Source organism: Melozone crissalis, unplaced genomic scaffold (assembly GCF_028551555.1).
Source record: "Melozone crissalis strain CALT ecotype California unplaced genomic scaffold, PUWL_Pcris_2 ptg000018l_1, whole genome shotgun sequence".
NCBI lineage: Eukaryota > Metazoa > Chordata > Aves > Passeriformes > Passerellidae > Melozone > Melozone crissalis.
In genome coordinates, this window is record NW_026535796.1 from 39244127 (window position 1) to 39269141 (window position 25015).

General features: G+C 38.5%; 1 protein-coding gene across 1 annotated transcript in view; it reads right to left on the reverse strand.

Annotated features, from left to right (window-relative positions):
• The window catches only part of PTPN21 (protein tyrosine phosphatase non-receptor type 21), a 39813-nt gene extending 18236 nt beyond the window's left edge, over window positions 1-21577 (reverse strand). Inside the window, exons 1-8 of the mRNA XM_054275431.1 lie at window positions 21329-21577; window positions 16919-17292; window positions 7266-7435; window positions 4503-4600; window positions 2810-2877; window positions 2290-2360; window positions 870-957; window positions 577-665 (exon numbers count right to left, since the gene is read on the reverse strand). Coding sequence (XP_054131406.1) covers window positions 577-665; window positions 870-957; window positions 2290-2360; window positions 2810-2877; window positions 4503-4600; window positions 7266-7435; window positions 16919-17098 — 764 coding nt within the window. The 5' untranslated portion in view covers window positions 17099-17292; window positions 21329-21577. The remainder of the gene's footprint in view (window positions 1-576; window positions 666-869; window positions 958-2289; window positions 2361-2809; window positions 2878-4502; window positions 4601-7265; window positions 7436-16918; window positions 17293-21328) is intronic.
• Between the last annotated feature and the right edge of the window lie 3438 nt (window positions 21578-25015).

Genomic DNA, 25015 nt, shown 5'->3' on the forward strand with positions numbered 1-25015 from the left:
TTTTCCAATTTATTCTGAATTCTGCCCAAAGATGCCCAAGCAACAAATCAGAGTCAGTGGGAAGCCATTTTATGTGAAGACTGAATTTTAAGGGTTTAGGTAAGTCAGAGCTCTGTCTACAATTTATAAGAACATTCAATAATAAACTAAAACAATGTATGAATCCAAAAGAATAAAACATAATCATATAACTCTCCACATATAATATATGAAAAGAACTTCTGGGCAATTTCACAAATCAATATTTGTATATGAATTGATGTGACAATCTCAGGATATAAGATGCCCTCAGTGCAGAGAATTTCTCCTTTTTGATTCAATAAATATTTTGCAATGTAACTGTATATTAAATATTCATGTCTTAGAATTAATCTGTCTTAAAGAGATTCATTTTGCAGTTACTGCATTGAGAAATTCTCAATGGCTTCAGTATTCATTGTAGCATGATGACTACAAGATTGTGTTCAGGTTTATCAATGCATAAATACACATCATATCTAAGAGTCATTGACACTTGTGAGAAACAGACTTAAAATGTGAAATTCACTAAGACATTTATGAAAGAACAATACTAACCTAAATACAACAGGAGGACGACCATTTTTGTGTTTCACAAAGATACCATCAAGACATGCTCCAATGAATATGTCACTTCCTTGGCTGTCCTGTAAAAAGTTGCAAAAAAAATTATGCAAGTAGAGAAAAAAGTCTTCAAAAGCAAAGTTACCTAAGAAAAAATTGCTTTTATTAATTCTGGAGCAGAAAATTATGGGTGGTTTGGGGTTTGGGTTTTATTTACTTTTGGCAGGAAGTAACCACTCTAAACTGGGAGAAAAGGGCAATTATACAAAGATCAAAACCTCATTTACCTTGGCAGGATAGGTCTCTTCACCATAGCCCTCCATTCTTTCCACTTCTTGCATATATAACATTTCTGCATCAGGAGGAGTAAGGCCTCTACAAATAAAAAAACAATCAGCTAATACTGCCACTAAGAAAAAATAATCTTTGTTTTACTCTGAAGGACAACGTCAAAGCTTGAAAAGCATCCCCAGGACACCCAGGCAACCATCAAATTGTGCTGTTTCTATCTGTACCAACGGCTGATGCATTTGGCTCAGCCTCAGAATCAACACTTCAATTCTAATAACTTCTTTCTCTCTGGCACCTTTAGGGATAAATGGCAACAAAGACTACTAGTGAATATTGCCATCTCTACTAATGGCAGACAATTATCACATTCTTGATCAAATCCAGCTCTGTCTCCACATTTCCTCGCTTTACCAGAGGCACACATGTTCAAGACATGAATGTCTTCTACATTGCTATAGGGAAAAGAGGAAGTCTGGCACTTTACATTTCAGAAAAGACAGTTTCATCTTCTAAATGCTGACTATTTTACTGTAATACCTTGAAAGCATGAGGACAAGATCTGTAGGTAAAGGCAGAATTCTTTATAATTAGTCCAACTGACAAAGACAGCTTTCTCACAGACTTGCAGTAGTTTCACAGGGTTTAAAAGCTTGTGTTTACCTACCCACCAACATACCTCAGTTACCTCACAAAAGGCATAATTTCTACCTGAAAAATCCTGTCATGCTCATTGTTATGTCTCTCAATACTTTTTCAATCATAAATCTCCTAATTTCTTCACTTTTTCCTAACATCATGAAGATTAAGTTTTCTTTGCTGAACTTGAGCCAGGCAATCTTGTACCAAGTGCATTTTAAACATAAGTGCAACTGCAATTTTCAAATTGTTGTTTTAAAACAATGCAGGGGAAAATATTCAGTATTACTCACATAGTCACAAACATTTTTCACTAATGAACTGATACAGAGAACACAACTTTCTTTTGTCCTGGACTATTGCACCTTAGCCCCCTTCTACCTAAGATCATAACTGTACTTTCTGGCACAGTTACTGTCTCTGCATTTCTCCTGCCTTTAATATTTCCCAAAGTTGTTTATCAAGAAACATTCTTACTGGGGTCAGAAATTCACATGAACAAGAGTCAGAAACATGATACAGGTGAAGTCACACCTATTTAATTGTGTCCCGTATTCTTTTCAAGATGAATGCTCTAATTTATTTTACTAAATATTCTGTTCCCTTTGTCATTTTCATTCAGCAAAAGCTCTTGTAACTTTAATACAGATGTATCAGAGAAAAAACTCATTCAAATGGGAAGTGAAATTAGTCCAACTGCATTTCAAGATTCCCAACTTTCTGAGCTACAGAAGCTACTGAAGACTGAAATTAAGCATTGAAGAGCTTTAGATATGTTACCTGTACTTCTGATGTAACAAGGCAACTTTCTGTGTTGCTTCTTCCAATATTTTTTCTTCTTGTAGCCAACCCTTAAGATAAAATAGCATTTGTGGAATGAAATGCAAAAAAATTCTACAAAATCAAATGGTTATAGTTTCTTTACACGTGCTGCAAATCAAGCCTTGACTCTAGCCTTGGAGCTTAGATGCTGTAATATGCACAAGTATACCCCAAAAGCATAAGCACTGTTTTGAAGTGGTTTTACTCTCTCTCCTATTTGTACCTTAACCTTCTTTTCAGTGTAATATAAAATAAAATTGAAAAGATCTTACTACATCTTTGTTTCTGTGTAATATAAGGTGTCATATCTCACTCCAATCTCAAAGAAAACCTTTACTTAAATTTGACAGCCCAGGGAGCAGTAAGAAAAATGGATCATGGAGGTTTCCTAAAAATTATCTGCATTTACCAATTTTAAGAAGGATTTAAATTTGCCAATTTAGTAATTTAAAGGCACCAATTTAAAGAATGTACTTACCACTGGAAACAAAGCAAATCGTTGTAGAAACTCCTGAGATTCATACTGATCATAGTCTCCAAAATCCGCTAAAAAAAAAAAAAATAAGTCTTGGATTCAAACACTTTTAACAAAATTATTCAAAACCCAACTAATTGCAGCAGGACCTCCAAGTAGCCAACCTCCATCCCACTGAACTGTAATCATAAAGCAAAACAACAGAACAAACCAACCAATAATGTTTATAATGTTTAAACCCATCTTTTTACCTTGTTCAGAATGATTGGTAACACTCCTTGTGGATTGAGAAGAAATGATAAAACAATGAATTTGGAAGCTCTTTCTATGAAAAGGGAGCACCTCTGACACACTACACCAACACAGCTCTTGAATTAAAGCAGTGTTTAGAACTAACCTATTGTACAGATTTTAAATACAGATCATTCTTGAAACAGCAAGCACTGCTTCTGCTCATTCACCAGCTAAAATTACTAAACCTACCTGGTATAAGCTACTTCAGTAATGGAAGCATATAAATTTAGAACCTGTGCTTTTTTTGAGGTATTTTTTCCCTGTGTTATCAACATATACAGTTCATCTCTTATACAGGAGTAAGAAATGAAGGTGAAAGATAAAAGGATGAATATTTTCCATCTGGAAAGAGGGTTATATTGAAAGACTTCTATAAACAACTCACTTGAGCAGAGAGATGTTTACATTGTCCAAATAGATACAAATAACACAGCAAGATTTTTTCAGTTGAAGGCCATTAGAACCTGGCTTGGATTAAACAGATTCACTGTTATATAAACAAAGTATTAAAACAATTTATCCTACTCCACTGGTAACCACATTTTCAAGAAAATATAATCACCATCTTTATTGAGATGCAACCAATGCATATAACTAAATACATTTTAAAAAATCTTTGTATATATGTTGTATATACTGCCAGTGATTTAAAGTCCTGTTCAATTTTGGCAGTTTTACAATTGCTGTTAGATGTACTGAAGTGGCATTCACTGTGAATTATATACAAATAACAGTATACAAACACACTAAACACAGCTGTGGCCATTACAAACTTTTGGGAGATTCAGTATCAGACAAGCACGTTGCAAGGAACACAAACATGATTAGTGCAGATCAGATACAGCCTCACGACTGGTGTAGACTCCATCCCATCTGAGCCTGGCCAGGAAAAATGAAGCTGCCTTTTCATACAGGTATCACCTGTATGAAATGTGTTTTCAGGAGTGCTTTGAACGCAAGAACTGCTAACAGTCTTGCACACTAACTTGAAATATTCTTACGTGATAGGAAATTTTGGATAAAAAGTAGAAATACAAGTACATTCAAAGTTGCTTATTTATGAAGATATGTCAGAATAAAGAGTCTTCATTAACAGGAACAGAGGAAGGGTTTGACAGCTGAAGCCTTTGCCTCCAAAGGACCTCCAATGTCTAATTCAAATCCAGCTCCTTAAACTGCATGTTAGATGCCCAGGTACATCTCTGAAGAGTGCAGAGAAGTTCAGAGCCACTGATCCAACTGCTGATCTCCTCAGCCCATATGGCAAAGTCCAAAGGAGCAAACTTCTTTTATAACTTAATGAATTGGATCTCTTGAGTGGCATCAAGAGAACAGGCAATAGAAAATATATCCCTAAAGCTTCTAATGCAACATTAGCTAGTTGGCACTATTTCTTACTTACCCTGAACTGCCAAACCAGCCAGATGTATTGCTTGTTCCAGTGTGCAAGGAATGTTGCCTTCCAAGATATCTTTCTTTAATTGCAAGTAATACTGATACCTACAGGGAAAAAAAAAAAAAGAAAAGAAAAAGCTAACATGGGCTTCTTAATTTTTAAGAGAGAGTAGAAGACTATGCCTGCATTTCCTATTCCTCTCTGCATTCCCCAGTTTGAGTAGACGGTAGTCTTCTTCATCATTTGGGCTCACTACTTCAAGGCTTTTTCAAACTCCTGCCTCCCTTAACTTTCATATATCATTCTAGAATCAGTGATCTTAAAGAATCTCTACAATTTCTATCTACTACCAAACCCTCTTCTCTTTTTTTTTCCTCTTCCTTCCTTAAAATTTTTGTTAGTGTCTCTTTAAAACATTCAGTAAACTGCTGCTGGGTTGCTGCATTCTCTTCCAATAGATCTAACAATGTACATTCCCTCAATCCCAGTAGGGATTTTCATTTCTGCATTACAATTTCTGAGTACATTTTGTTCTCACTTTCAAGGCACTTTTTTTTTCTTTTAATCTATGCTTCTCCTGCATCATCTCTCATACATGCAGCCACTACTACCTGTACTGTTTGTCCACAGTCTGAGCCACTATGTGCCATATTTTTTCAGCCTCTTTCAGTCACCCGCAGAACTTTATATCTGGAGCCCCAAACACTTCAAAATTGCCAGTACAGCTACACCAACTTGGCCACAGAGGACATTTGTCCTCTATAAATCTAGTTTTAAAAAGTTCTTCCTCATATTGTATGTTAACTCTGGTAAAGTAAGGTTATTAATAGTGAGAACATGGAAGTATGTGCTGTAATTCATAATTCATTCAGTGATTAGAAAGGTCAGGTAAACTCCACATAAATTTTATTCATGTTATGGATAGCTCTCTTCCATCACTGCTACTGCCCTGTTAAATACACTGATAATTTATAAATATTGTTTAGAGTCTTGGGCATTCTACTACAAAACCCCAGTATATCATATGACAGTACACAACACACCCAAGAGCAGCTGGAACTAAACTCAGACCTTCAAAAAATGGAAAAGATAAAGCCCAAGGCATTTGGGGAATGAGTCTTCCCAGTCAAGAAGCAGAAGGTAAGCTCTTTCCATAGAACTGCTATTAACACTACCTCAACAGAGCACATCTCTTTATCTCTTTTTAGCTATAGCATTTCCTGGTGTACATTAAACATACAATTTGCTTGAACATATTCAATCTCATTTATATCAAACAGGCATGAAAAAATCCACAGATTTCTGAGACTAACCTAGACTCCTACTATCAAAGTAAGTACCGTCCTCTAAGACACGAGCATAAGACTGGCACATAAATTCCTGCTTTCTACCAGGTAGCACACTGCCAAATTTTTGTTAAAGCTCTAGCATAAACACCATATTCTTTAAATAAATACCAGAGAAGGCTTTTTAAGGTTTTTCAGGTAATTTAGCTTCCCAATGCAACACCTCGATCTTACTCTAATGTATTCTAGTAAACCAACACAGAATCTGAACCAGAGATTTTTGAGCCACTAAAATTACCAAGAAATAGCGCAAAAGTTTAGAGTTTAAAAAAACCCTCCAAAAATTACACATAAACCCAAAAACTAAACCTGCTAAGCACTGAGTAGTAACAGCAGCACCAGTGTCTGCACCAAGAGGTCTGCAACTGGTGACCCTGAAAAGCTTTCTCATCACAATTAGCAGGAAAGGTGTCTGGCAGGGTATTTCAGGAACAGTTTCATGTAACCACAGAATAAATTAAGATGAAAAGGACTCAAAGCAGGGCCAACTTAAAGTTTTAGCTTAAATGGGTTAGTTAACACAAGCACATATTTTTGAAATAACAATACTTGTTTGTAATCCAGCTATGGGTTTTGTACCCAATTGCCAATTTAAAATAATCCTTAAATCAGAACTGTACACATTAAACCATTAGCAGCCAATGTACAGGCCCATAGGAATAACTGGCTAGTATATATATATACGCTCAATTTTACTTTTCCCCCTGCAAGGCTGCAGGGGGAAAAGTAAAATTGAGCATATATATATATACTAGCCAGTTATGTATATGTTTCTACTGTGAAACTGGGGAACATCACATTTATGTGATGTTCCCCAGTTTCACAGTAGAAACATATACATAACACCAGAACTAACATACTAACATCCATATTTATGGCTCAGTGATATGCCCAAAAAAAAAAAAAAGAAATCATAAGCCAAAGTAGCCTGTAATGCCAATGTACTGTACTAGAAGAACAGAAAGTACTGAAAGCAAAACAAAGAAAGCATAGCTTAATAAAATCTGCAAGTGCTTTGTTCAGGATAGATATCCATGAAAGCAACATATGGATCTTCAAAACAAAACAAAACAAAAAAAAAAAAACAAATTAAAAAGTCAAGCAAATTCAGAACAAATTCAAAAGTTAATGAAGGGACTAAAACAATTAAAAGACTGACCATGCAGGTATGCCTGTTACTTAAAACAGGTTTGAGCAGATTCCTAAGATCACAAAATAGTTACTTGCTTGCTTAGTTTATCACATATTTTAATGATTCCAAAGATAAATTAGAATACAGTTTGAACATAAATTCCGCCTAAAATTGTCTTCATTTCTATAAAGGTAGGGGAGTGGAAAGCAGACAACCTTTAAATAAACTATACATTTCAGAATGCTGAGAGCAAATTTGTAAACACATAGAAGTTTATAATATGAGGTTTACCTGGTAATCTCCTGCTGAAGCTGAGAAACAGTAGGCACATAGAACACTACTCCAAAATACACAGTTGGCTCCAAGGCATATTTGTCCAGCTGCTTTTTCAGAGGCTTGTCCAAATCTACCCATCTGCGCTGATTCTGCTTATTATAATACCAGAGACTGAAATAGGTAATCTGAAAAAGAGGTGTTTCAATGATGAAAAAAAGTTAATATTGTGATATTAGATAAAATATACTGTATGAAAGTCTTGCTACTTAGAAATAAATGTTTTAAAGCACTGAGCAAGGCTATGGGTTATTGAAAACTTCAGGAACTGCAGAGACATTTGCCATAAAAAGCAGACATTACCTCCAGCTAACCAACCCAGGTACATAAGGTCCCCCACCTAAAACAGTACCAGAACTACTCTTTATTTGGAAACAGTTCATAACTCATAACTCAGTTGTGGCCATTCACAGATGCTAGCAGTAGGCATTCATGTGTGACAGGAAATCTAGGGGAAATGGGGCAGGCAAATGGAAAATGTCCTGGGACAGCAGTAGGGCAAAGCAAGGCTCCTCTGGGGACCTGGTAGGCTCCCAGGGGATGCTGAAGGACAAAAGAGCCCAGGACAGAGTGCTGTGGTTGTTGCACACACAGTCAGCCATCAGAGCTGTAGGGAAAATCTGAAATCCCATGAGTGGACTCTTCATCCTGTTTAGACTGGAAACTAAGATGTGTGTACAAGAATTTTCAAATGTGTACATGGGCGAGTTTTGCAGGAATGTACTGAAGTGGCCTTTTTCTCCTAAGAGCTGTAGCTCCCCAAAAAATTTCAAATCTGTTCTCCACAATATAAAAATGCTAGAGCTTTTGGGAAAACAGCAGTAAATACTTTTTTTACTAGGGAGGCAATTTTTCCATGACTAGTTGACAGAAATGATTGATTTAGAGAAATCATGATAAATATTCCCTCTGCTTTATAAAAACTCTATTAAAAACTTTGTGTTACTTAAAAATGTCTGAAAATATCTAACTAAAAATATTGGATTAAAGGTGTTGGCAGTTCTACAATTTCTAAATACCTTAACATTTATGTAGCAAGGACTTGGAGAATTTTCATGTAAATACCTACAGACCTAATTGGTAATTCTTAACATTCACTTATCTCTCTCCTTCAGTTAAAACTCTTCTAATTATGATATCTAGTTTTGCTATGATAATGACATGAGTATTTTCCAGTCCATATCTGTTGGCTGGATCAGAAGTGAGCTAAATAAGTAAGGTGGGAGCAGATTTTAGTCAGTTTAAACATAGTGGAGAAATTTAAATTTTTGTGGGTGACTCTGCAGTATGGATTTAGAACTGTACTGTGGAGCAAGAGAAAAATGCTCTGATCCAGACTCCTTCTGAGAGAGTCTAATAAAAATGAGGTTGTGTTGCTCAAGATGCTGTCCAGTGGGATTTTGACCTTCCAGGGGCGCCATCCCCCAGTCTCTCTAGGAGGTCTGTTCCAGTGTACTCAGTATTTTGTGTTTTGGCTTGGTCAGGAGTGGCCCACTCAGGCAAGATATCATCCTGCTCTGCTGTATCTGCTCCTTTTCCTGCTCGTACAGTGAGCCATGCATACACTTTAATGAGCTCAGCTTTTGCTGGGCAGCTGTCCTGTGCTCCTTCAGCATCTCCCATGAGCCTACCAGGTCCCCAGAGGAGCCTTGCTTTGCCCTACTGCTGTCCCATGTCATTTTCCATTTGTCTTCCCCACTTCCCTTAGATTTCCTGTCACACATGAATGCCTACTCCTACTAAAAGAAATATGGCTCTGAATATAAATAATATAAACAACACATTTGTTATTTCCCAGTCCAGGCACACAAAGTTTGCTGACACCATAAACAACATTTTATTTCTATTCTTCAATCCCCCAATCATTAGGTGACCACCATCACCCCACAAGGCTATTGTGAAGACAGTATCTTCAATCCCATAAAGCACTAGGGGAAAAAACCCCAACAGTAGAACCACAGAAACACCATTACAAAAGAAATATCATGTTCACTGCAATATCATAAGATAAAAAGGATAAAATGTACTGAATGACTGACTCCTTCTTGCAGACTGAGTAAGGAAAGGAATGTGTGTAAAAAGGTGTGTTTCTCTGTCATCCCAAGACTGTTAACAGCATGCAAGCAGTCACAGGAGCCAAAGTCAGACCAGGATGCTGACATTCTGCTCTGACCCAGCCCAGTTCTCTGACAGGACAACCACATCAGCCTCGGGCTGGGCACTAAAATGTGGAACCACAACATTCTGGGCAAGGGCAATGGCCATGGCAGAGACTGGGAGCAAAGGGTAAGAGCTACAGCTGAAAGACTTCTATAGATGATATCACACAAACATATTTGTAAACCAACTGAAAATACACCCAAAAACAAGTACAGCAATTGTTTGAATAAACTCACTTGCAGCCTTGGTGTACTTAAACCTCACAGAAGCACAGATGTATAACAAAGGTGAAGAGAAGACACCACAAACATTGCCACTGTTTCAAACTCTCTGATGTAAAAATACTCCTGGTTCTACGCCCTGAATTTAAACTGAATGTATAAACTATTTTTAAGGCATGATGATCACTTGAGTTGATCTATTTCTTGGAAACATTGACCACTTTTTCTTGCCTACACACAACTGAGTATAACAGACTAAGAAAAATGTTTCCACATTTTAAAATATCCTCTGGAATCCAGCGTATCTTTATACAAGCCATGCAAAATACTACAGACCAAAGCTGGTCTTCTGACTTCTATGCAAACCTTTCACTTCACTTCAAGGGCAGAATTTGATCCTGCGAGTTTTCAGAGGAGCTTATGCACCCTGGAATATTCGCACTGATTAAAATAGAACCCACTTTTATTCATTGCTAAAACATTTTATTATTAGCAGCTCAGGACAACATCCAGTGCTAAAAAGAATGTCATGACATAATTCTTAAAATATGTTAAGCTGTTAAGATTAACACTACTTTGAGGTTCGTTTATTTTAGTGACTTATTCATGACCCAACCCCTCTGAAGAAAATCAAACAGAAATAAAAGGAACATATAATTTCTGCACAGTTAATTTTTACCTACTTGCTTTCTGACACCAGAGACAGTAAATATTTTTGCATAAAATTTCAAGAGCTATCAAGAACACAAAAGTACCAAAAGCCCCACAAGTATCCACAGCTCACAAGCTGGAGGGAGTGCCTTCATCATTGAGGTCACCCAGACTTCCTCAGCTAAGCAGAAGAGTTTCTCCAGGTATGAGTGCCACAAAACTACATTACTGCAGGTGACTACATTAGATCCTCTGGCATGATGTACAGTGAAAGTCAGAGAAGTGGGGCTGATCAGCCTTAGAAGAGATACAGTAAAATCTTACTGTGGACTTCAATTGCCTAAGAGCAGGACGCAGAGAGAGAAGATAGAGCCAGGGTCTCCTTTGAAGTAATCACGGCACGTATGAGAAGCACTGGGGACAAACTGCAATGTGGGAAATTCCAATAGATCAGGAAAAAAATTTCACAACAAGGCTAGCCAAACACTGGAACAGATAGCCCAAAGAGGTGTCAAATCTCTATCCTTGGAGGCACCTGGGTGGTAAACCCAGGCAACCCCTGAAGCACCTGATCCTCCTGAGCACAGGTAGGACCGCGCAACCCTTGGAGGTCCCCTGAGGCATGGCAGTGTTCAAAATTTACTTCAACCTTACATATTTAATAATATATTTTCCAGGTTATTTCCATATTCTGTACTATAAATCTTACAAAATATGTCATAGATTACCAAGAGACTGGTCAATACAGTGCCTTCTAATTAATGCATTTGGTTACCTGCCTCAAGGGCACCCGAGGAATTCCCATCCTAAGATCTGAGGCAAAAAATCAGAAAAGACAAAACAGTAGTAGAAGAATGCAGTCAAAATGTGTTTCCAGGCTTTTCCTCTTTTACACTGGCTTTACCTCTTTTACAAACTGTAAGACTTCCCTGATCAGAATGCTGAAAACACCTTTCCTTATTGAAGGAGAAGCACTGCAGTCAAACTCATAAAATCCCAGTTAGCCCAAGGGCTCCACCACATCTAGCTTTATTATATGCTTGGATACAGAACAGCCCCTGCTATCAGGACAGCACAGTTGAAATAAACCACATGCAGGAGGACTGGGTATCTTGTACTAAGCACAACTGGCAGATACCAAGTGAAAGTTTTTCCCTACGCCCAGTGTTAAGAGCTACAGAAGGAGACAACAGGCCTTGAAAATTCTCCAGAAACTCCATTTTTATCACAACAGACAACCTCCTCCACCTCCTCCTTTCCAGTCTCTACCTAAAAAAGGACTTGGAGCAGCCTGGACCAGCCAATGTACAATATCCAAGATTTCCTGGAAGTGGTGGAGAAAAAAACATCTGTGACTCCCATCATGTAGCAGCCACTAAGGAGAAAGTTGCACTTCTCTAATTACTACCATGACCAATTCTTCTGGCAGAAATAGGAGGATCACTGACATAAATCCCTCCCTTTCCCCCCACATTGAAGCTATTTACTGTAGGGTACTTTTGTCTATACCGTTTTTGTTGTCCTAGCACTGACAAGCTCTTCAACTGTAGCTGTAGGAGGGAATATTTAGCAGAGTAGCTATATGAACAAAGAGACAATTTATTCTTAAATCTTAGTTCTTTCGTAATGGAAACTTTTTTCCAACACTCACACAATTATTTTCTCCTAACTACTCTAATATGGATTTCTCAAATGCTATTTAAACAAAGTAATTGCCAACTACAGCTTAAAGCAAAACAGAAGGGATAAAAATAAATAAGCAAATCAATATATTGCAAGGTAATCTGATGCATTCTAATTTATTCTAATGAAACACTGTGCAAATCACAATACACTGTGTTTATTCAAGATATTTGAAGGGTGTGAAACAATCTTCTTACAGGCATACTCATCAGGACATGACAAAGGTAAGCTGACTGATTTACAAGCTAAAGAGCCATACCTTCCTATTGCACAGAAAACATTATGTCCAAGGTAAATTATAACCTCTGGCAGAGATAAGTCAGTTATCAACATAGCTCAGCAATGCATAAATATACTTTTTTGAAAAAAATCATGTTACTTTTGTTCAAGGCTCTGAGAAGGATGAACTCACATAATTGCTTTTGACTTCACCTTACACATCAGTGACATTAGAAGAAGTATCATGTTCCCATTCATCAGAGGTTTAAGTTCTGATTGGTTTACTAAAAGGAAAAGCCAAATTTCAAAAAAGTCTAAAAATACTAAACAATAAGCTAATGCCTTTGCTTCAGAAGTAAAGAAAACATCTTCCGTCAAAATTGGTATAAAACTGTACAAAATTGATATAAAACTGACATGATGATAAACAAAATGCAATTAAGTGGCATATTCAAATTCTGACTTAACTTTATAAAAATGCTAAGGAAATCAGGGGCAGGGCTTCCTAATTGCCACTATTGTTTTCATGGAAAAACATGTTGTGCTGCTCAGTATATGACTGACTGCAAGATTTACCAGAATGTAAATCTTCTTTTCTTCAGAGGAAGGAAGAACTACAATAATTGAACTGAGGCAGTTACTGATTTTTGCCTAACTGCTCTGTCCTTCAATTTGCCTTGGTTCCTAAATTACAATTATCACAATCTTATAACTAATATTTATTTTACATGGATTCAGATTTGCTTTTCAATAAAGCAGCACCTTTTAAACTAATCAGATTACACATGGAAGACTGTCATCCTTATACATATTTCTCCATGTCAATTTTTCCTTTCCTAATTATAAGGAAAATCTCGTTGAGAGAGGCAACCACAGAAATTCAACTACAAGCACTGCTTCTCCTCCCTATTTCTACAAGCATCAGCTAAAATGTTGTCAGACTTTGATACAAGATATAAACATAATTATGTTCATGATCCCTCCGTCATGATGTGGCCCAACTCTCATTTGTCAGTCAATATGGTTACTGATACATAAAGGCATAAGAATATTTATGGTTGCACTTGGTCTGATTTTAAAAACACTCTTTTTATATGCAAAATACATTTAAGAAACCACCACAATGAATTAAAGGTATTTTTTTGTGTTTTCTCCAAAGGAGAACTGATGTTTTAGAATTCAGAGCAAAGTTTTACAGCATAGTTCAAGCATTTCCCAAGCACTGTTTCAGAACTTTGAAGTTATTCAGGATCCAGATAACCTTGGTTCCTTTTCCTCTGCCTGTCCAAAACAAACACAGGAACTTCCATATGCACAACACATACACTCCACAGAAGTTCCCTGCCATTGGCTCTTATTCTTGTACTCTACCACATATCTGTAGTTAAGTCAGACTCTGCTTGTACACAGTAGCAGAATTTGCCCCTTCTCTCTGGTTTAGAAGTGCTGTGGTGTTTAGAAAACAACATCAACAACAAAAAATCAACAAGAGAAAGACACCAATTATAACATCTCCTGCCAAACCTAGCTAGCTGATGTACTAATGTAGCTATATTACAGTGTTTAAAAAAATCTCTATATTTTCAAGGATTTAATTTGCATACTCATTGCCTTAGATGCAAGATAAGTACTGTTGTACATACTTTTTAAGGTAGTTAACCAGCAAAGATCTCAGCATTTTTTCAAAACTTGTGATTCCAGACTGGTTTTCTGTACCACCCTTTTGCATAAATCATGTTTGGTTATAGTTCTCTCATGGGATAAAAGACAGATTGTTCTGCAAAGGTAAGTAACTTATGTTCACTATTCCCTTTGGCTTCTTTCCCCAGTTCCTCAGTTTAAGAGAGCTGGATTACATTCTCATGCCTGATGAGTCACATTCTAGGAATACCAGAAGATACTCAGTTTAATGAATTCATTTCACTTTTCTATAAAGTTTACCCTTCCGTAAAAAAATAAAGTTGTCAACATATGTAAATCTTCCTAAATGCTAACTATGTGTCCATACTAGTATACAACTTGGAAATTGACAAGTACTAATTGGAAAATCAAAAGAAAAACAGTGTTTAGCCATGCAATGCATAATTTGAAAGTTACTTATTTACATAAAGATCTGTTAAAACAAATATCTTAAAAGATGGCACACCCTTAAAAATAGTTCAGTTCAGCTGTCCAGATTCAGTAATTCCAGACTATACCAGAGAGAAAGAGGTATTTACAAATGTTACCACTGAATGTGTAAAAAATGGTAGAGATTCCCCTAATGCCTCATGCAGTAAACTGTTTTGAAGATGCTTGGGAACTGCTTGTCCTAGTTGTGGAGCCATATACAGTAATCTGAAACTGATACCTTGGATGTGAGAATGGTCCCCAGCCTCAGTATTTAAATAAACAGTCATACTTTCATGTTGAACACTTAGAATTCGACTTCATGCTCTAAGGCTGTTCAGTTAACTAAAAATAGGCAACTTCTTACAGAAATACTTTATACTTTACTGCATCAAAGACTAAAGTTGTTTTTGGAGGTTTAATGAAAGTGCTGAACACATTTTTCTTTCTGAAAACTCTCTACTGAGCAAGCCATCAGGAGTGATCCAGTACCTGCTTGGCAAATCTGACTATTTAAAGGCAGAAAAACTTTTTCTGAATGCAAGCTCTGGAAAGTAATTTATATCCCTACTTTCCATTCCCTTTTATTGCAACACATTTTCCTGCCAAAATAATCCATGCAAGAATGCATGATTGAAGGAATCTGCTCAGAGTTCAATAGTGTACTGTCAACTCCCTTATTCTGATATATGATCCTTAATTGAGGGAATTGCTTCTCTTGCTCTCTTTTTTTGTGTGTGTTTGTTTTTAAACAGATATTTAGGAGTGGTTCCAAAGAACGAGATAATGAAGAATAGCTGAAAAAGCTGCATTTCCAGCACTCTGTGACTGATTCAATAGAAGCTAGTAGTCATCAATCAGGAAGACAAAGCCTTTGCATTTTGCAAACAGTAAAAATTCTATACTTTCTGTGACTAAGAAGTTACATCTGAAAGTAGACAGATAAAATTGACAAACTCCATTCACACAACAATAATTAAATTCTAAATATATGATATCTGATGTGTAAACACTAAGGCTACAAGCATAGCTAGATTCTCCTTTTGTTAGGAGAAGAAATATTAAAAAAATAAGGCATACCCTTGCAAAGAACTGCATTTTCCAAAATAACTGTACACTAAAAAAAAACTTGGAGACTCTACAAGAATGCATATTGCAATTGAAAACAACCACAATAAACAAACCCTTATGGCTTCACATCTATTTTGTTTCTTATTATTCTTTAAACAGAAAGAATAAAAAGCATTTTTGAAAACAAATGACTATATATAACATTTCCCACTGAGGAATCCTACAGTAAAGCATGCTTGCTAAAGTAATAATGTTTGCAGGATTGACTTCTAAATATATTTGCTCAATATTTGAGCAAAGTTACCAACAGTTGCCACTGCTTGACAATAAAAAGGTAATATTTCAAAGGATCATAGTTATAAATGCAAATATTTATTACTAATTATTTTCACAGTTACTCATATTTTGGTTACCTAAGTCCAGGGTTTTCATGTATTTGAATTCCATAATCAAAAGGTCATTCTATGGCAGACCACATAACAGAACAAAAGGGTATTTTTCAGAACAATGTTAGCAACCCTAAACTTGTATCACTAGTTTTCTCTCTCCTGCCCCCCAGAAGTGCACATGCTTTCATAGTTCAATGACTTCAAAATCAACTAAACTAAACCTTGCAGACTCTAGGGGGAAATGTCAGTTCACCCAGGACTGAGAGCATTCAAATACTGCCTTCAAACCACCTGTGCTCAACAATTTTATAAAATAATGACATTGGTTCATATGTTGGTCATCTATGTAGATTTCTCTGAACATTTCAAAGCTTAGCATTTCAGAAAGAATTCACTCAACACAGAAGATGTAGAAATAATCATTAAATGTGTGGAAGAGTAAATTTCAGTTCCAAAAACATTCTTTAAAATACCAAGTAAGGAGATTTTGGGGGGAAACAGGTTGAGCAGATATTTACATATTCAACCACCACAAACCAAGTCTCTCCATTAGGCCAGCACTCAATCTATATGACTGTGTATGAGCTCCAAGACAGTGTCTGCCAATATATTTGTGGTATTTAAACAAGCAAGACAAACAGTTGGTAACTGGTACACTTATCACATTTTGTGCTTTAGATTCTTTTTAGAGCACTAATACATCAGAAAAAAAAAATACATGCACACAAATAAAAAGCTGTCTTATGACTCAAGTCTTGCTGTAGTTTTTAATCATGTTGCTTAGGTAGAAATTATTTTCTTCCTTTGTGGGTTTTTTAAGTAGAATTTTCAGCAATGTCATGTTTAAAAAACACTTGCTGTGGTTTTGCTGCATTCTAAGCTTTTATTCACTGATACTTCTCACATTTCCTCCCCTTGGACATTCCCTAAACTATGTAACAACTTTAACAACTGTTTAGGAGCAACCCAAGTCCCCATAAAGACCAGAAGGTGAAGAAACAACGGGAACACAGGACAGCTGCTCCAGTAGCTGATCACCCTACATGGCAAGGAGTTACCACATAGCACCAAAAACTAAAGTTACACCTTCACTTGACAACTCACTTACCTCCCGCAATTCAAGCCTCTGAGCCACTGCTTCCAGACTTTCCTGTCCTGTGCTTTCCACTGACAGTGTGAACTCCACAAATTCATTGTTGAGCAGCTGGATACGAGCCACCAAGCAACTCTTGCTGGATACTGTGTAACGTCGAGTTCGTTTCAATTTTAACCCAAAAGGAAGAGGCATCTTCTTTTCCCCCCAGAGATGGTTAGTGATAAAGAGCCACTACCACTGAGACCTTGAGAGGCGACGAGAAGGCACCTCCTCTCAAAAGGTAAGGAGCTGTAAAGTCTCCAGAGATCAACCAGCAGCAGCAGTATCCATTAAAGCCAAGCAAGTTTTCCACCAAGAGACAAGGAGAAGAGACATCCACTGGAGTCCTAGTAAGGAACGAAAGAGAAAAATACAAGAATCAGAAAAGGTTTGACTGAAAAGGGAATGGTAGCATGGGAAAAATAACATGTATATTTTTTTCTAAATCTAAATAATCAGCCTACCTTTCCAAAATGCAGGGCTATTATGTATTCAAATAATGAAATAAGTACCAGAGTTTCTGGTTTTTCCACAAATGACATTGGGTTTTGGCAAGTTGATCTCTTTTTTTTAAACTCACAAGTGAATAATGAATCTTAATCATGCGTGACTGCAGTGTCTTAAAATAAGTATTTATAAACTGAATCGCTATTTAAATAAAATATGTTTATGAAATCTGAGTTGCCTAAGGTATTTGTAATACTGAACAAAGACGTTTTCTTTATGAGCAAATCCAGCAAACTGGCTTGTTTTTCAGAGCGTTGTGCAGCCTCAGCCACTATCTGCTGTTGGATTAAACACAAAATCAAGCCCCATAAATGATAAAGGGGAAACAAAGAAAGGCAAGGGAGGCCTTAAAACTCACACCTTACCAGACAATTAAAGTGCAATTCCTTTAATCTTCCATGGATTACAGCAAGTTGTACTGCTCATTCCTTATGCTAAACTCCTGTATGATGCTTCAGGTTATGCTTTGCCTCACCAAGACAGTATGCGAATTCTGAGAACCTTTTATTTCCTAATTTTCCCTTGAAAAACATACTCTTACCCAGACAACAGGTAGCCACCCATCTCCCCGCTTTTTGCAAACACCTTCATGCATCTTCTCCTGTCACCTCTATTCCATGCTTTGCCTTCCTCCTTTTCCAAGTGTCTTCTAAGCACACGCAGCCCAGTGTGTGAAATGTGTCACAGAGTCACGGGCAGGTCTGGGCTGGAAGGCTCCTTAGCTGGGTCAGGGATGCCATTCCCTCAGCGAGGTGGCTGTGCCCGGGCTGGGCTGGGCTGGGCTGGGCTGTGCCGGGCTGGGCTGTGCTGTGCTGGGCTGTGCTGTGCTGGGCTGTGCTGTGCTCTGCTGTGCTGTACTGTGCTGTGCGGGGCTGGGCTGTACTGTTCTGTGCTGTACTCTGCTGTGCTGTACTGTGGTGTGCCGGGCTGTGCTATGCTGGGCTGGGCTGGGCTGTGCTGTGCGGGGCTGTGCTGTGCTCTGCTGTGCTGTACTGTGGTGTGCCGGGCTGTGCTATGCTGGGCTGGGCTGGGCTGTGCGGGGCTGTACTGTGGTGTGCTGGGCTGTGCTATGCTGGGCTGTGCGGGGCTGTACTGTGGTGTGCTGGGCTGTGCTGTGCTCTGCTGTGCTGTACTGTGGTGTGCTGGGCTGTGCTATGCTGGGCTGGGCTGGGCTGTGCGGGGCTGTGCTATGCTGGGCTGTGCGGGGCTGTGCGGGGCTGTACTGTGGTGTGCTGGGCTGTGCTGTGCTCTGCTGTGCTGTACTGTGGTGTGCTGGGCTGGGCTATGCTGGGCTGGGCTGTTCTGTGCTGTGCGGGGCTGTGCTGTGCGGGGCTGTGCTGTTCTGTGCTGTGCGGGGCTGTGCTGTTCTGTGCTGTGCGGGGCTGTACTGTTCTGTGCTGTGCGGGGCTGTGCTGTTCTGTGCTGGGCTGTGCGGGTGGCGGCGGGAGCGCCCCCCTAGCCGCCCGGCCCCGCCGCGCTGCTGCCCCGGCCCCGGGCAGGAGCTCTGCCCCTGCTCCTCCAGCGGCAGCGCCGCCCCGACGGAACGGGAATGAAAACAAACGCCTACTTCTCTTCTTGATTTTTTTTCCCCCCAGGCTGGCATGTATTAGTAGCATATATTAAAAGGCACGATTTGATTTCTGAGGACTCTTAGGATGACCAGACAGGAGGAGCGTGAGGATATGTGTTTCTTTGGAATGGGGGAACAGGAAGAAGTAGTCTTCCTAGCACACCTGCTTTTAAGCTCAAAGGAATAGCTGTAAACACACAGAAACCACATTCTCTTCGGACACTGATATACCCACCTAGAAACTTATCCAACGTAACCACAAACTTTTTAGGCTAAAAACCCCATATCAGACTCCCTACTCCCCAGTCAGCAGCACTGCAAAGAAGAGAGGAAGGTGGAAAGACATTAGAGGCCTACAATGGAAAGAAAAAGGAGGCAGCACAGCATTTTTTCTCAATGACATCTTTGCAACCCTCCAAGAATGACCAGAAGCATATTTCATGACCTTGTTTGTGATAATCTTAAAGCAGTTCTACACAATCACCGTCCTCAACAGATACCGCCTAAAATCTCAGCTGAATGAGAAAACAATCCCCACCCAAACACCAACAAATTCGGTTTTGGGTGTAGCTGTAGAAGAAACAACAGATAGCAACAGGTTTCCATGAAAAATTTAGGGATGCAGAGGGAATCCTCATGTTATTACTCCCTCTGCACTTTGATCCTCCAAATCCAGCCCTGCTTGAACAGCATGCAGGGAATGCTCTACAGACAGAAGCTTTTAGCTCCCTGTCCACTGCCAGCAGCGTCTTGCACTGGGTTTATTCCTGACAGAGTAACTTTTAGCTGGCTGACCTTAGCTCCTGTCCCCGAGGTCCATTTTCCAATACATTCTTTGCACAGTTAGGTGTCTTCTTTGCTGCTACAGCAATGAGAGAAACCAATTTACTCCTCTCTGAAAGCTACAGTCAGAAATGTAGAAGTGTTTTAATCCCAGGTTTTATGGAGTACCACTGAGTACTCCATAAAAGTACTCCATTGAAAGTGAAAGACTTAAAGACTTTCAATCTTTTCTGTTCATATCAAGGGTTAGAAAAGTATTTTAAGAGCATGGGGGGGGGGGGGGGGGGAACCCCAAAAAACAAAAATCACTAACCAGAGGCTAACCTGACAGGTGAAATTTCCAAATCATCTAATGCTGGCATGAGGCAGCCTCAGACTTTCAGTTATTTCACTATGCAAACAGGTAGCAATGCAAACATAGGAAGGAAGTTTAGAGCAGAAGTTTCAAAAAGTGCCAGCCAGGAACATTCTCCAGGTTCTGATCTGTTGTTTACACTGAATGCTCCACTGAGCATTTACCCTAAATTATTTCATTTTTGTACGCCTGACATAATCTTCATGACTTCTGTAACCCATTTATAACAAGAAAAAGTCAAGTAATTAACTTCCAGACCATGTTATAAAGGTCAACTAAAAAAAGATTCCTCACATACAATTGTGTAGAACTAAGGCAAGTTTGCTGAATAGCAAACAAATGGGATATCATTCAGTATCTTCTACTGCTAGCCATGTGTAGTTCTTGCAAACATTGCTGGTTTTATTCAACAGCTGTGCATTCTGCAGTCCTAGGTGTTCTCAAATTTGTCTGCTGCATTACTTTAAATTCAGAACTACCTACATTGTTTTAAGCTACTTTAGCAAAAAAACTCACGGTTACATACTGCCAGGAGTTACAAATCCAACTGACGACCTTTACAATAACAAGCTTTTATTTACCAAGCCTGGAATTTTCGTGCAACAGCTAGCAATGTCTTTAGTAGCCAAACTTTGTACCTTTATACTTCAACAGCAACCTGTAGCTTCAAAAGCGCTATATTAGAATTTCAGCAACAGGGCCATGACTAATGTGTGATTACTGAGCACTGTGGTATCTTTCTCCTTTACCTTCACATCCTACTCCCCCCTCAATTATTACCATTTGACTTTATAATTTTTTTTTAAATAGTCTGCATTAATCACAGTAATCAAAAAAAAAGAGCAACATATCATGGTGAAGTAGGGTTCCTATTACTTCACATTCTTGAAATACATATATTTTTATTTCACAGATATTTGGGAGCCAAAAAAGTAATCAAAATACTCCACCCTCTCCTTGTTTTACCAGTTAATCTTTGACATGACTCTCGGACTATCGGAGAGAGCAGCGGTAAGCGCATATCTCAAACTTAGCCCATCTCCAGAAGCACAGTCCCATTTACAACCATTTACTTTTCAAAAAGTAAGTGGCTGAAACTCTTCAGCCTTACAGCACACAACAGAGATCACCCGCTATGTGTTTACCGTGCCCGCTGTTTTTCCCTTACCTTGCACCGCGATCCAAAGACACCGGGTCTCCTTTCACGTACGTGTAGCCGATAAAAACCCCGAGCGCTCCAAAGCTGCTTCTGCCGGAGCCATCTCATCTGTATTCCTCGGGAACTGACTTACTGTGTTCCTCCCGTCCGAAACAGCTGCTAGCTCGGCTAACCCACCTTCTTCTCAGATCACTCATAGTGAAAACATTCCTCACTTCCTGTCTCAAAAAACTTGCTCTGGATATCATTCCACTGGGTAAAGAGCTGGGGGGGTGGAAGAAAATACTACAACAAAATAAACCTGTGCCAGCCGGCTCTTCGGGCGGCCTCTTTCATGTGACGCTGTGCCGCATGAGCGCAAATTGCGTTCTCAGAAATATTTTCGAATCGGCCGTCCCTGGGTGCCTCTGTGTGTGTGCATTTAATTTCTTTTCCTGGAGGCGTTCCCCTCGCTCTATCCATGCGGAAGGATACGCTGAAAGAATTAAAGCGAAGGCCCGTATGCTTGTAGCCCATTACCTCAGAGAGTTGGAATGCCTGGCAGGGAGAATGTCAGCAATGAACAGCTGCTTCTCTGGCTACAGGGGCACTACACAAATAGGGGTTACAACAAATAGCAGGCAATCCTTGCTTTTTTTAATCATATGATCATTTATTTTAAGCCTTTCCAATTAAGGCAAATGTCTTACCAAAATTCTGTTGGTGTTGTTTTCATGCAGCTTGGAAATATTTTCAAGGTTTTAATCCCTGTGTGCTTTATCAAATGACCTATGCACATACATTTATGTCCTTGCAAAGCTTCAGCTGTTAGTGAGATACACAGAAAAAAAATGCAGACTAAAGGCTGATCTTTCAGCCTGTCTGGACTTAAAAACTCCCAAAGGTGTCAGTAGAAATTATACCCTTAAGAACAGCTGTCTTAGCAAGCTTTAAATGCGTATAAATTCAGGACTATTTGTAGTGTTTAACTAATACAAACACCACAAGAGGGGCTGTGCTCCAGTCTCACAAGTCTATGAAGACCTCCTTGTGTTTGTGTGCATGTGAAATCAACAATTGTTGTACACAATTTGGAATATTGGCTCTCCACATTGACTGCACTGGGCAAAAATTTATACAAATTTGGAACCAGTCAGGGATGAGGAAAAAGGTAAGTGAGTATGTGAATGCTGACTAATAACTGTAAAACCTAGAAAGTGTTTTGGTAATGTGAAGTGCACAAACATGCTACTGTCTGAGCAGGTCCAACCTGCAGGTCAACTATGCAAATAGCAAGCTGCTCACGAGGGCACTAATCTCAGCTGAAATATGTAGGTAATTTTGTACTAGAATGAATTCTTCTGAGTTATCCCTCCTGATCATCTTCTCTGAGATCAGAGTATCACTTTTTTATTCCCCTCCACACATCAGCCATAATTATGGTGAGCAGTCCTTAAGCAATATATAAACCATTAGTTGGGGGAATCTTATGTTGAGTAAAATAAACTAACCTTGAACTAACCCAAATAGATACTCTTTGCTAAAGGTGTCTGCTAGAGGACAGAACTGCAGTTACTTGCTGGAGAAAACTGACTGATACAATGTATGAAAAATCCAAGTCATGAAAATTCAGGTTTACAGAGGCAACCCCTCCTATTTCTAAACAATTCATACTGGAAACAAAGTCTCAGTTCTCATATCTGTCACATTTCCTATTCTAATTCTTCATCACACCCTTTTCCTGCCTGATCGCCTGCCTAGAAATTGCATTTATTAGACCTTCCCTGCCTTTCCACAGCTGCATTTTCCTTCTTTTCTTCTTCATTAAAGACAACACCTCATCTTAAAAGAGGCACCTATGACACTGTCAATATGTTCCTTTGCAGCTTACATCTCCTTTTGAAGCTCATCACATTTGTATTCACAAATATTTTTTTCTTCTGCTCTTTCCTTCTTATAACCCCAGTTTTTGCCAAAACTTTGTGGTTTTCCACACTTTCTCCATATTGCCCCACCTCATTTTTTTTAATCTCACCACCTCTGTATTACCTGCTTTGCTCCAACTATTAACTCTAATGAAAGGGACAGAGATAAAGGCATCCATGAACATGTTATGGACTCTGGTAAAGACACATCAATAAAATGTAGAGTGATTACCTGAGGGCACAGTTCGGAGCTTCTGCTTCCCCATTTAAGCCCCAGCCAACACTCACAACATTGGTGGTTCTTGACCTCATCTTTGCTGTACTCTTTATTCTGTTTTTGAAGTTTATGTGAGGAAATTAATAATATCCCAGAGCAGAATTTTGCACCCTTTTTTCTATAGGTGCAAGGGAAAGTTTCTGTCCACTGGGTTGAAGATAGCCTGCTACTTTTTTTTTTTTTCTCAGAAAAAAGAAGACATCCTCCCTTCTGGGACAGGTTTTTGGAGGGTTGGTTTGGTTTTTTTAACTTGGTTCAAACATGTGATTGCAGCTTGAATGTATCAGGCAATAGGTGGAAGTTGATGCAAATATTCCCCTTATTTCAATTCCACAGGAACTCTCCAGCATCTGGTCTTTGTATTGACTTAAAGTAAAACAGAAAGTTGGAAGCAAGCCAAACAGGAAGCAGAATCAGGCAGCCTCCAGGCAGAAAAGGGGTATGCAAGTATATACTCCTCAGCCTAGTGGAAAGCTACCCATTTGTGATAAAATTCCAGCAGGATAACCCGGAAACTGCTAGTTAAAGGGGCTTTCCCACAGTGCTGAAACAACGAAGAAGTCTTGTGGAAAAATATCTTAATTTACACCATGAAAAATAGTAATGTCATGAACTGAAAAGTCAAAATACCTCTAATTCTAAGTCTGAAAGCTGTTCTCTAAAGAAATTCACTTTATTCGTCATGTTTTGGTTCTGAAGCAGTCCTGTTTTTTCATCATTCTATTTCTTTGTGAGAAAGCAAGAGATGGCTAGGTCTTTATGCATCATTATATATTTTTGATGGTAGTAAAGAGGAGTGCTAGAAAAATGACCATACCATATGTCTATTACATGCTTGAAGCCTGCAATTTCATGTATACAAGATTCATGTATACAAGATTCATTTTTACTTAGAAGGCACTGTAAGGTGTTGAACATGTTCTACTAAGTAACTAATTAAGGTTATAGAATTTTCCTATTAGAAGAAAACATGCAGTTTTCCTACACAGAATGTAGTGCTGAACTTGAAGAAATGAGCTCCTGCTATTAGTTGCAAAGGAAACTTTCCTCAAACACAGTAGCTTTTTGTAGAGTAAATCCTTTACTGATTAAATAAAATTAATTCTTGTTTCTGTACTGCAATAATTATTTTTCTTTTTCCAATACTACAACACAGTACAACATAATTGAAATATTAAGAAAGCAAAATGTGTCTCTTAAAGGTTAAAATGGAATGGTGTAGTTAAACTGATTTGTTATTGGTTCTCTCGCGCTGTAACACCAGTGGAGTCAGGCAAACAGCTCAGATCATTAGCAATAATTAGTGTAAGCTATCTCTGTATGATGTTTGATTTATATTAGGAACAGTGATGTAGAAAGGGATTAATACAGCTGTTAACTACAATGCCTGGAGTTTATTTTAATCAGTGGAGTTACTTGGAAAAGACCCTTTATCTCTAGGCTGGGCTTTCTATAATACGACCACTCATTAAACCAGCTGAAATGAATCCAAGGCATTGGTGCAAAAGATAAATT